General features: G+C 45.1%; 1 protein-coding gene across 1 annotated transcript in view; it reads right to left on the reverse strand.

Moving 5' to 3' along the window:
* GRAP2 (GRB2 related adaptor protein 2) overlaps positions 1–13958 on the reverse strand; it is a 30991-nt gene that overhangs the window by 6479 nt on the left and 10554 nt on the right. The window contains exons 2-4 of the mRNA XM_072352093.1: positions 5943–6045; positions 2651–2742; positions 40–159 (exon numbers count right to left, since the gene is read on the reverse strand). Coding sequence (XP_072208194.1) covers positions 40–159; positions 2651–2742; positions 5943–6045 — 315 coding nt within the window. The remainder of the gene's footprint in view (positions 1–39; positions 160–2650; positions 2743–5942; positions 6046–13958) is intronic.

Genomic DNA, 13958 nt, shown 5'->3' on the forward strand with positions numbered 1-13958 from the left:
CAGAAAAAGATGTAGAAAACTGTTGTGAGAAGCAGATACCTGACAGAGATGGAGAAGTCACCGTGAGAGTTCTGACTGGCTCGGACAATGAAAGAACCAACTCCTTTGCTCATGAGGATGCTCTCAGCTTCGTGTCGGGATATCTTCTCATCAAACCAGCTGTCAAGTGGGAAAAGTCATGGAAACGTGAATGAAGGTATGAATGAAGATAAGGAGCAGAAAAGTTGAGGGTAAGAAGAACATGAATAAAGAGGATGGTGCTAAGACAAAACAAAGGAATCCGAGGATCCCACATCCCACAGACAGGCTAAGCTACGAGGTCTTGATGGATGCGGACCATTTGCTTTGGGCAGCAAAAGCACTTACGTGCAAAGAGGCCAACGTAAGCTTTGGCCTGCTAAGCAACACTCAGCCAAAAGTTTAATTACAGGCACAGTAGGTGTTACTCAAAGAGGTTTTAAATTACAAAGGTACATATATACATACATACATACACACCTACACGCACAATTCTCAGACATACATCAAATTGCTCTTGGTGAACTGATTGAAAATTACTGGACTGTGATGGATATATTGTGAGGGACAAACAGATTTTTAACAGAAGCAAGGCATGAAAGTTTCAGTGCTAATAAGTTGGCTTCTGCAAGAGTTATAACACCACAAAATCTCAGAACCACAGAACTCATAACTACACTCATGTCAGTCTAGCCAGTAGTATAAGGTACTGGACAAGTAATGAGAAAAGTCACCATAAAATAGTAAAATATTACTGTGTCAATACGAATTTTTAAGTAGACTGAAAAATCACTGTGTATACTTCTATATGTCTGCAGGTAATAAGATCCATCATCTGCACTCTTCTGATTTTGTGTAACGCTTCATTAGCTGTTTTGCGTTAAAATCAAGGCCTGATAGTTTTGCAAGCTCTATAACTTCATCTTTCGAGTTTTGTTGTTCTTCTCGTCACCACCATCGCGGTTTACCTATTTATCATCAACAGTCAGTGGGAAAACAGAATTTAATCAGCACTGATATGAAGTCTCAATGTTAACTGACCACACAGACTTGGAAAAAATGTCCCATCAAAAAGAGGAGATGACTTTCTTCCCTACATCTGGTTCCAGCACTTGTCCTGAGCTGCTTCGAAGTGCAGGAGTGCCACTCTTAGGGAGGTGTCAAAGTGGAAATGTTTCTTCACGGCTCCCCTCGCACAGAGAAAACATCATGAGGAAAACGTGTGTGAAAATAAGGTGCTGCTCATTCCTTGTGGGATGCCACAGCCCTGCGAAAGAGCAAACAAGCACAATGCACTGGGAGATCCTGGCCCCTTGAGGCCTCAATGCAACAGCCTGTCTTTGCAGAGCAAACTAAGTTCTTTGGCTCAGCTGAGCAGGCGGGCTTGCATCCAAAGAAGCCAGAAATGCCACCTCCAAAGTGAATGGCAGGGCTTATGTGTAGGGCACAAAACACAGCAAAGTGGTGTTTGCCTGTACAGGGCACCAGTGTGTCAGAGCCAGCAGAACTGGGCTTGGGATGTGCTCTGTCCATTTCTTCTGAAATGCTGCAGTGCATATTTTGAAATAGGACTATTTTAGGATCGTAGAATAGAATCATGGAGTCACAAAGGTTGGAAAAGATCTCTAGGATCACCCAGTCCAACCGTCAGCCCATCCACAGCATGCCCACTAACCACGTCCCTCAGTGCCACATCCACACGCTTCTTAGAGGGGCTTCAGGGAGGATTTCTGCCAGTTGAAAGGAAAAAGGCAATAAAGCTGCATTCTGTTGGCATTTTTATGGCACAGGGCCGGACAGCACGCTTAGCAAGCATTTCAACACCTCTCAGTCCTTTCTGAAAGTGCCATCTTCCCAGTAGGGAGAGAGACGTGAGGTACGCCTGCCCTCTGACAGATCTGTGTTTGGGTGCGCAGACACAAAGCATGGAGCGGAATGTGTGTTTGCGTCTGCATGTGTGTGGGAGCGGAGTGGCACGTCTGGTCTATCATCTCTGTCAATCCACGAGCAACACCAGCTGTCACACTTGGTGCGGCGTTGCACTGACCTCTAGTGTACCGAGAGGAGCTCGCACGCTTCGCAGGGGGAAAGAATGCGGATGGCAGGGTGGGGAAACGAGAAAGAATGCGTTGAAAGAGTTGGGAGGAGGGAATTATGATTTTATAGTTCATTTACAGAGAGTTCTTGCTCCTCCTTTTGTGCTCAGACTCTGTCTCTGTTGCCAAGACTTCACATAGTGACTATTCTCTCTCTGCCCAAGGAGAGCTCCATGCTGCTCCTGCCACATCCCAGTGGCATACCTACGAGCAGCAGTAACAAAGGAGTCACTCGAGAGCGATAAAGAGAACTATTCGGTTCTGAAAGAATGGAGGATGCTCCAGGGTAGGGAGAAGGTGTGCTGGCAGAACTGATCATGGCTTCATGCCAGTCTCAAACTGTGATGGGCTGTCGGCTGGATGAGATGATCTTAATGGTCTTTTCCAACCTTAATGCTTCTATGACTGCGAGTTATAACCAGTGCTTCCTCTGTCATGCCTGCCTATCTGCCACTTGTACACACACACACACACACACACTTGACTGTCCTTTGGAAACGTGCAATGCTGATGCATGCGTTTTCCATGACACTTACGGAGGAACATGAAAATCAATGAAATTCTTAGGAACATAGCCTTCTTGGCTCCGCAGTTCAGCTTTGTACCACTCTTCCTGGGAGCTCAAAACCTGCAATGGAAAGACAGATTGAATGAACACGTCTCCTGAGAAAGGCAAAGCTCACTAAGAGACTGACCGAAAACCAGAATTTGGTGTAAAAAATGAAAGAGAATTCCTCACATGCTTTACTTCTTACCCACCTTAAGGCAGAATTAGTGGCTCATGGCCACTTCAGTGCAAACAAAACAGTGAAGAAGGCCAAGTGGAATTAGACTGATTGCTTGTTAACTTTATCCCTTCATCTGAATGTCTCTCCAGGTGGCAGGGGATGCAGTCTGCATATCATCTCTGATGTTAGCGAGATGAGGGAAAGCAGCTCGGAAGGACTTAATGGGGGTTTAAGGAATTATCTGTGCTGCTTTTAATAGTACTGGATCATCTCAGATTCACAGGGGGAAAAAATATATCTGTGAAAACTCTGACATGTATGTATATGGAGGTATATATAGCTATACCTGTGTGTGTGTGCTATGGCTGCACAGAAGTCATTCTATGCTCTCAACATGCCATTTTGCAAGAGAGTATTTAGTAGTCATTTGAATTGAAAGGAACCCTTAAAGACCATCTGGTCCAACTCCCCTGCAATGAACAGGGACACTTACAGCGCCTGGTTCAGCTTGACCTTGAATATCACCAGGGGCGGCGCATCCACCAACTCTCTGTACTATTTAGTGGGCTATTTAGTAGGCTATTTATTGGGCTAAATGTTCAGTGGCTGTGAGCTTTGCCGGGGTAGATAAAAGTAGGCAAAAAGTATTGCAAAGCAACTCTTACAATTCCAATTCTTAGGGCAGCAGGAATCTAGCATGCATGGAGTAGCTTCAAGAGCGTTCACATTAATGCTGACCAAAACGGTCCATAGCGAGTGCACTGCTGACCACAGACTGCCCAAATTCACTGCTCCCTTGTGGATGGTCTCTGGTGCAGACCTCAGCTAGCAGGAAGAGGATAGGGATATAGTAAGTTTGTGGTTTTCCTGCAAACACTGCAGTTTTTGGTGTTCTGTTTGACATTCCAATTCATGGGACAGAATTCCTTTTTATAAAGTAGAATGTGTTTCTGCTCATTCTGGTTTTGGAGGAGAGCCTGAGAGTTATAAAGGAGAAAGAAAGTGGAAAAGACCTCATTTGAAATCTATTGTTAAACAATAATAATACTTGTTCTATAAACCAGTCCCATGTTTCTGGGAGCCTAACATACTCGAACTGCTTGGTGCTGGCAACTGGATGCTACTGTCTCTGGGGCTGATTCTCCATTGCCTTGTCTGCCACATACGTTTCTTCCGTGCATTTGGATAAAGAAAGGTTGAGAATAGAAAGCCATGGAGATCCCTTCTTGTCCAGTTACTGCTTCCCCCACCCCTGGGTGCAGGATTAAGGGTCTTTTTTTGCTGCTGTGGGCAACCAAAGGGAATGACAACCACACACCATGCCCTGCTCAAGTCCTGTTGGCAGCAGTGTCTCTAGAATGACTACCTCCTTAGTGCATGACTGCCAGGCTTCTGTGTGTCATCCTCTCAGAGAAGGATGTGGGATGTGCGTGTGTGAGAGAGAGGGTGGATTTCCTCCTGTCACTGGTGGTTGAGGGCCTCGTGTTTCCTGTTTTCTAGTCTCTGCATCAATACAGTTCATTTTATCTCCCTTGTAAATCAGAGCAGACAGCCAGCAAGTTGAGCAGGCAGCAGAAGGGGGCATAGGATGGGGTGTGAGTGTATGTGTGCGTTTGCCAGATGGACAGACACTGCTCTGGTTATTTTACTGCTATGTCTTGGGCAGTGTGAGTTTGTGCACCTCAAGGACCTTAATAGCAAGTGGCTGTCTGACTTTTGATAGTGAAGTCTCAGTGACTACTAATGTTAATACCAATGTGTTGGACCCTTTTTCATCAGCAGCTTCTGATGTAATTTGAAAGGAAGCTCTAGTTTCTAATGATTGTACAGGAAGGGAAACTGAGTAACAGAAGAAGGAGTGACCTGGCCGACACCATCACCATTGCCAGGGCTTTAATGAAACCACAGTCTCCTGAGGGAGCAGATGTCAGGTAAAGATCAGGGGATGGTAGGGGTGTAGGGACTACTCTGAAATTAAGGAAGAGTTAGGAATGGGAGCGTTCATCAATCCTTCACATAGCACTGGGGGGAAAAAAGTCTTTGATCTTAATGAATTCTGGATGCCATTAGCTTTGTTTAAGTTTCAAGGATTAGAAGGGCAATAAAATAAGAAATGGTGCTGATGGAAGAGGCAGGGCTGAGACATAATATCTGGTCATTAAGTGGAACAGCTGGGACTGTACAGGGAGGTAGTGAAGGTTTCTTGGTAGAACAAGATTTTATATCTCATTGTTTTGCAATATCCCTTTGGCTAGTGGAGGAGTTAGGGCCGTAGAGAAGAGTTTTTTGCTCAGCCATTTTCAATCAAAGCAGAAACAGCTACGTTGTGGGTTGAAAAGAGGATACATAATTAGGGTGGAGCAGAGTGCAGCTTCACCTATGGCACTCCAGTGGGGCTAACGAACTGTTTGACTGTAACGCACACACATCAACATTCAAGAGACTCTCATACACCCTGTATTTCTTAGGATAACTTCTGCCAGTTTGCCATTCTTCCACTGCTCAGTTCCCGCAGGAGTGTGTATAATGTTACTAGCTGAGGACCTCTTAAACTTTCCCATTAGGTGTGTAACAGACTGTTTCATGGACATTTCCTCTTCCATTTGCAATTGCCTAAAACCCCTGCGGCAACTAACAGTAATTACTTAGGGTGAAAAGTTAGATGTAAGTTCTACAGTGCATGTTAACCATCATTTTAACAGTTTGAGTTGGAAACGAGGACTACAGCAAACTCTCTAGCTCATATTCATCCTGCTTACTTTTATACACAGTCATCCTAAACACAGACATTCTAGACTGCCTGCATAGTTGACAACAATGGACAGGATCTTCAAAAACTGTTCTACCAGAGAAATGGATTTCTTTCACTGCAAAGATGATTATACTTCCCCACTAATTACTAGAGGACTATAGGACAAATACATGCATAGTTTAGGGATCTAAAGTCAAGTAGAGTGGACTCAGTGGAGCCTACTTGTTGACCTATGGGAATCTATTGTTCTGCATTTCTATCCCAGTTTATAGACATTAGCATTCATCTGCAGAAAGCCTTGGCAGAATATCAGCATTGATCTTTAGTGATTCTTAGAGCTGCGCTTACCTTCAGGATATCCCCAGCCTGGAAACTCAGCTCATCCTCTCCAGAAGCAGTGAAATCAAACTTGGCGATGGCTTCCATGCTGCGTGTCAGTGGCAAAGCACAGCTGAAAGGAATGTATGCAGGTCAGTATCTATAATCTGCTGAGGCTGCTGAGTCTAGCTTGCAGAAAGCTTACAAGCAGTGCTGTGATTTGCACATAGATGAGCGTGCACCTACCATTAGTAGACATTAATTACTAGATACTGAAGGACACTAGCAGGCAGAAGAGATGGCATGGTAGCAGGAAAGAAACCTTCTGTGTAGACCAAGGACCACTCTGACAGAGTTCCCAGTTAAGCAAATGATTTCATCATGCAATAGAATAACGTATTTGCCCTCTGCAATCACTTACTCTTTATCTCAAGAGGGAGGCAAATCGTGGACAAGAAAAAAAGAGCTTGCAATAAATTTATATTTTTTTCTTGGACAGGGGCCACAATTCTGAAGGTTGAAAGAGACTTTCCTCTGTGATGGCTCCGCATGGGTAACCACAACTTATAGCTAGGAAAAACTGTTTGCAGAAAGACTATAGTCCCTGCTTTGAAGCTGATGGAGTGTGAAACTGTAGCACTGACAAATTTAAGGCACGCACTTACCCTTCCTCTGCATTCATAACCCAGGAGCCTGAAACATACCAGACAGCCTGCAAACCAAAGCCTGCTTTTCATCAGCAGAGCACATGTGGCACGGGAAGTCACAACATGAGCTTCGCTTCTTCACCACTTCCTGCACATGCAACTCAGATGTACCCCAGCAGGACCACTTCTATGATCAAGGGAGTTACTCGTTTCCCATGGCTGGCTTGTGCTCCCTACAGCCCAGCAGCGAGGCTGCCGATGACAAGACAAAGAGCGAGGCAGTGCCACGTTAAGGAAAGGCACTGCTGTGAGATGTTCCATCAGCCCCAGCTTGTGAAGACCATCAGGCAGTTCGAGTACAGAAGTAACTTCGGTGGTTACTAAACCAGGTTCATCTGGAAACTATGATCCTGAAGCCAAGGGCTTCACCTAGCTTCACTTCCCACAGAGTCACACAGACTGTAAGGCTGGAGATGTGCCAACTTGCCTGATCCAAAATACTCTTAACCAGAAAGCCCCAAAAAAGAAATAGTACCAACAACTCAAGTTAGGGAACTATTCCTTGTGTGTCCTGTTACAACTGAGATGAGATCCCCCAAAAACAATGTGCTGAGCGAGCTCCAAAATTCTGACACTTTTAAATTAATGGGCTACTGTAACCCCTGCTGTAAGCTTCCCTTTGACACACAATCCAGGGATTTAACTGCCTGTGTACCAGTAATCCAGGCACCACTGTGTGGCTGACTCAAACTTCTTAATAAGATCTATGGGAAAATACATAGAGAGATCGGAAGGGTAAAAATTGCAGATAGAGCCATTTTGAGATGGCACCAACAGTAAGTAGTTCAAGCATCCAAAAGGAAAAACAACAATCTGGAAAGACATAAAATTTCAGAGGAAAAATGACAACAGGAGATTTGGTCAGGATAGTCAGTCCAATTGGGAACCAGCCACAAGGCTCTGAGGTCACTGAATTGTCAGTGCCACCACTGCTGACTGAGCTGTTGGCAGGCGGCAATGGAACAACACCAAGGTTTGGTCCTACGGAGCCACAGGGACCAGCTCTTCACCTGAGCAATGTCTGCCTTGCCAGCAAAAACCCTTTTCTACGTCTCATTTCTAACTACAAGGAAGTTCTTCTCTTGCTTTCTCTTGGATTCCGTGCACACTCTCATTTCATGCTGCTTATTGTAGGTGAATTGGTATTCATAGGACTGAGGTGCACTATGCAGCACCAGGGCAGGGTGATCAGCAGTCCACAGGCAGCTCTGCCTGTTGAGCATCGACCTGTCCTACAGCAGCAGGACTTGTTATGTGCTGGGACTTGCAGGTAGTGCGGCACATAGCTGTTGTGACCTGCCACATGCCTACTATTCCAACCGGAGCTCTGAGGTTTTGTCCAATACATCCATACCAACCTGTAACAATCTATGATTTACCAATGTATCTCATTCTCATTCTCAAGCAGCTTCCACACCTTTTCACCCTGTTTTCTCTCCATCCACTTACTGATGCTCTTTAATTCTTACTCATTTGCTCTGTGTGTATCAGAGCTGCAAGTATAGCTTAAGCTTGCTGTCTAATTGCTCCTCTTTTATTCCAGGTGCAACTCTGTGGATGCAAATCAGACCTGATTTGAAGACTGTCCTCTGTTCTTGCACTGACATTCTTTGCACTCCTGTTTGTAACTCCCCACAGCCGTGCTTGCTGATACAGTGTAAGAGTATCAAATAGGGGAGGAATTAGCCATTGGGACAACTAGATAAACAATAATACCCTTTCACGGTAGAGAACCGAAGAAAAAAAGACCAAGGATAATTACTTTAGTAAGGGATGTATTTCAGTATTTCTCCATATGGTGGTGGGGATCAGAGCCGACAGTGCAAACGAATCCTGGAACTCCTAATGCAGAGCATTAATCTCATCTCGAGGAAAAAACACCGCCAACAAAACACAAAACAAAGCACAACAAACAAACAAACAAACCAAAGAAATCAAAGAGAACAAACAACAAAACTCCAAGCCCCAAACCAGTTCAAAACAATAAATACAAATCCCGTCTTTGATTTTTGCTCCTCAGTCACAGGATAGGCAGCAGGGCTCCTCTCCGCAGGGAGCAGGAAGGGATGGGGAGCTTTTCATTTTGCAGTCTCCCAGGTGCTAAAGATGCCACTGGAGCCGTGACCCTCTTGAGAGGAGAAGTGTTTGTGAAACGGTTAAAGTCTCCTCTCTCACCTCATTTTCAATTTCAGCAATCGCAACCATGGGGAGAGACCAGGAGACAGATACCTCTTCAAACAATCTAACACATGGATTAAATGTGCTTTTCATTGCCAGCGGCTGGATTTAGAAGCGACTCAAATACCATGCACAGTGTTGGCTGTGTTGATAAATCAGCAATGCTGTGGCCTTAAGCTCTTCCCCCACCAACTACTAAAGCAGCACTAACCCATAATCCTGTCTTTGAACGGCAGCCTACCACTTTTCATCACCTGAACTTCAAACCAGCTCTGTTTTTCTGATCCCATTCCTCCCTCCATCTGTAACTCGAGGATGTGCAGGTCAGTGCTGGGCCCTCATGAAAACTCTCCTCCAGGGGCCCTTTCTTTTGCTCTCTGCATGTGTGTGACTTCGAGTACCACCCCATGACACACCAAGATGAGATTTTTTGGGGTAATAGTCAGAACTTCCATTTCTCGAGCACCTTTTATCCCAAAGGACAGCACTGCAGTTTGCAGGCAGTCAGATTCTGCTTTTAACTGCCTGGTGCAACTCCTTTAAGCTTTCAAGTAACCAAGGACAATTTTAGACTGTGCATAATGTTCTGAGGGAGAAAAAAAAGTCACCTTTGTGCAGGGTTTAGCATGAAGCCTCTGTGACGTTTAAAGGAGGATTTGTCAGTTCTGAGTATAGGCTGCTGAGTACCTCCATTTTGTGCCGGTTCTCTGCATGGGGGTGAATTTTCTCTGCAGTTCCCCACTGCAGCGAGGCAGATCCAAGGGGCACAGGGCTACTGCCATTCTGTGGGACTGATACTGCAGAAGGTTCATCAAGAGTGAAGAGAAAAGCAGCCCGACTCTGAGAGCATGAGGTAGGCATTTCAGTTTGGCAGAGTGCCATTCCCTGAGCAAGAACATCAGCCTCTCTCTGTTGATCAAAAGAGCTGAGACCTAAATCATGTCAGCAAGCAGTGTAATCTGACAGCAGCATCCCAAAGAGTTTTCCCTACACCAAGTTGGATTAAAATTCAGTAATAACAATGCCAAGGGAGGTCACCTCCTATGAAGTTTATCACTCTGGGATGGCTCAGGTTCACCCCTACTCAATCTCACACATTAACATCATGGAAGAAAGCACGGCAGCCTACAAAGTGTCTGCTTAAAGCAGCCCTACAAACAGAATCTTGATCTCCCTGCCTGCAGCGCAAATACCTCCAGCAGGCAGCTCCATCCAGCAAGGCTTCGTGCTGACAGACACAGCACGAGCTGCTGCGTCTTTGTTCTGCTCCGCAAGAACAACCTATCGGACTGATGAGCAACCAGGGACAGGATTCAACCCTGAACATCTGTACAGAAACTCCTGATGACATTTCAGCAGAAACAATGGCGGAGGGACCCGTTATCTAGAAGAGCTGTGATAGATAAAGGCTTTGTTGTCACCAGCTAAGCCACATACAAGTGGCATGGGAATATTTCGTTCCAAAAACACAAGCCTCTTGCTACTGAGTTAACGGCGCAGCTCCGCTGACTGTCAGTGATAAGAGAGGAAAATTTATAAGGGAGAACAAGCTACTAAAGTGCTCAGCACTGTATGTTTCAGTCTTGGCTGTGTTGCCATCCAAAGGAACGCAGGGCTCTGGGCTGAGCCCTTGCACAATGCTCTGACAAAATAAACCTACAAGGAATAGGATCCAGAGAAGGAAAACATTTATAGAGCTCTATGACCAACAGCAGTCAGTAAGAAGCAGCCAGGTGAGGACAGCTCTTGGTCACCCTGGGAAGTCTGGGGCCTCTTGTGCTACTCCAAGCACACAGAGCAGATCAGGGCAGCACCCCGAGACGCCATGCACAGGCAGCACTGAAGAGTGCCACAACTCTGAACAGTGTTGTGAGAGCACAACATCATGAATCTCTGCTGGTGCTGAGGACCAGAAGCTGCTTTCCCCAGCCCAGTCTACCCCACCTCCTCATGCAGCTCCCAGCTGGTTGGATGTGGCCAAGATGCAGGGATTTGTCCCTCACAAGTACTGCTCTGGTGTAGAAGCCACCCGACAAGATCACATAGGGCTCCCATGTTCCTCCCCTGCCCTGCAGTGCTTTCCTTCTCCCTCCAAGATCCCACCTCTCTCCCTAGAGCTTTTCCCATGCAGCTTGGCCCCCCATCTCTCAGAGACACACTTGCCCCATACCTTTTTTCAGTAGCTCTCCTCTCCTGTGGCACTTTTCTAGAAAGCAGGAGGTGTGTTGCTGTCTAGGGGAAAGGAAGGAAAGGAGAGCTCAGCCCATGCAGGCTCCTCCCTGCAGTGACAGTGCCACAGTGGTAATGGGTCCACGTGTGCGGATGAGGGTGGTCAGGAATTGGCATGGAGGACAGAGGTGGAGATACTGAAACAGTGTCCATCACAGGACAGAGTGGGACACAGACCATTTTCAATCTCTAAAGTTGGAGATACTTGGTATGACACGTGCTTTTAATGGTGCTGTCAGTTTGCTGCCACTGCCTCAGCCCATCCTTGTTTAACAGCCAAATAACGGAGGGTACGATCCCTCAAAAAGTGCGAGCTCTACCCAAGTATAGAAAACAGAAAAGAGCACAGATCTGGCGAGTTAAATGAGAAACCATCATAAGTCCGTTGAAAAGCATATCTTGAGGAACAAGGAGCTGAAGACATAAAAACATGTAATAAAATTATTTTCAAAGACAACAGAAGCAGGAAGCCTGCCAGAGCGTCTGTAAGGCTGACAGATGATTGAGATGTAAAAAGGGTGCTCAAAGAAGATAAGGATGAGGCATAAAAGCTAAGTGAATTCTCAGCATCCGTGCGTCTTCCAAAGGGATGTAAGCTGTTTCCCACATTGGGATTTTCTTTGTGGAAAAAAGCCAGGGAAACTAGAAGAAGTGGTTTTAGGACAAATCAGTAAAAGAATGGGAGTAAATCAAAGGATTCAGTATTTTAGAAATCTTGATTGAAAATTAAACGGAGCGTGAAATAGTAAAGGTTGAGCAATTGAGCTGCGACATACAATGTAGGACTTAACTCAGTCTCCATATTAGGGCAAAAAGCAGCAAACACGATGCCAACCATTTTAGAAGTGCTTTGAGGGGATGCAAAGAGCAGCAGGTCTAACTTCTGTATGCCTGAAATTAATACACAGAAACCATAATGAAGAAAAAGATTACCGTGAAGAGAGAAATGACATAGCGGTTGCACCTTGTAGTTTTTGCAGAAGGCAGTCCTACTGCACAAATCTGATGCAGTTCTGTGAAGGAGATGATGAGCACGTGGGTGCAGGTGATCATTTAAGGTAACATACATTCATTTCTAAACCCTTTTTGATGAAGTCTCTTACTGAAGTGTCTTTAAAAGGCTCCCTCCAAAGATCTCCAAGAAGAGGAAAGTTCCTACAGAGGATTAACAGCTGAATAAAAATTAGGGAATGAATTAACAGTTCAACATATTCATAAATGCTATGGAAGAAAAATGAAGTGACAAAGCTTACTGACGAGAAAAAAATAATAATCATGGTAATACAAATTAAACCCGATCATAAAGACTTGCAGATGGCTTTGAAAATACTGCTAAAGTGGAAGATGAATCTCAGCACTCCTGACTGCAAAGTAATGGACGTGGGAATAAACTGCCTTCACTGCACGAACACATTGATAAACTTAAGATTAACAACTACTACTCAGGGAAGATACCGTTGAGTTCCTGTAGATAAGTCTATCAAAGCGTCAGCTTGGTGGAAGTCAGAAAGGTGGGTTGGATACAGTCCTCTTGGATTTAAGCTGTACTTATTTCCATGCTCTATGAATGGCCTGACAGATTTCATTGCACTGCACATTATAACGACCTATTTCCTCTGTTTTTACCATGATGTGATCTAATGGGCCCCCCAGCAAGAGAGCTGCTGTGAGCTGTCACTCATGCCTGCCGCCTGGCACTGTCAGCGCTCACCGCCTGCCTTCCTGCAAGGTGTCCAGAATGGTTATGTGAAAATACTGAACATAACTAATGTCAGTCCCTACAAGACATGGCTTCCCCTACCACAAATGGAAGACTGGATGGCTGCAGTCCCTCAGCAATGAGAAAGGAATAGGACAGGGTAAGAGCTAACTCTCTTCTCTTTCTTTTTTACTTAGAAATACATTCCTCTCCTGTCACTGTTACAGCAGCATGTTAACCTCTTCACCACACAGCACAGATGTGTCAAAAACTGCTAAGAAGCACCCAGATATCCCAGACAAAATGAACAGTAACAAATGCCATAGAAAAGGTTGTAGACTCCATGTTTCCATGTTTTAGCCAAGCTCTCTTAGGCAACTGAATAAAGTCTAATCCAAGCACACAGATTATTTATTCTACAACCTCTTGCTGCAGTCTGCTTACATCATCCTCATGAACATCTACCGGCACAGAGATGGGACAGCTGAGCCATGGTCAAGATACAGTGTGGGAAGGTCTGGATAGACTGGAGAAGAAGACGCTCAGGGGAGACCTTATCACTCTCTACAGCAACCTGAAAGGAGGTTATGGTGAGGTGGGAATCAGCCTCTGCCCCCAGATAACAGTGATAGGGTGAGAGGGAACGGCCTCAAGTTGCACCCCGGGAGATTTCAGGTTAGATATGAGGAAGAATTTCTTCTCAGAAAGAGCGGTGCTGCAGTGACACAGGCTGCCCAGGGAGGTGGTGCAGTCACTGTCCATGGAGGTGTTCCAGAGCCGTGTGGATGTGGCACTGAGGGACATGGATGATGGAGATGGTGGGGGTGGACTGGCAGTTGGACAAGGTGATCTTAGAGGTCTTTTCCAGCCTTACTGATTCTGTGATTTGAAAAAGTTTCCAATACTTTGACACCCGGCTTTATGCTTAAGCAAATGACTCAAAATAATCATATCTGCAAACATGCCTGAAAGCTGCCCATGAATAAACTCTTACAAAAATTTTAGCCATTTCATTCTGAGCTGGAGATGTTGAGGAAAAAAACCTCTTTCCAAGGCATTTTATTCACTTTAATTTCTATCTGGAAAGCACAAGGTCTGCCAGGAAAAAAATAAAAAATGCAGTTGGAAAATAAAAGGGGGAGAAAGAACAAAAAGGGAAATTATTCCAATAAAAAAGCACGAGTCAAACATTTTTCCCACTCCAAATTGTTTGTGTTGATAATAGAAGAAAGA

This window comes from Excalfactoria chinensis, chromosome 1 (genome assembly GCF_039878825.1).
Source record: "Excalfactoria chinensis isolate bCotChi1 chromosome 1, bCotChi1.hap2, whole genome shotgun sequence".
NCBI classification, from domain to species: Eukaryota; Metazoa; Chordata; class Aves; order Galliformes; family Phasianidae; genus Excalfactoria; species Excalfactoria chinensis.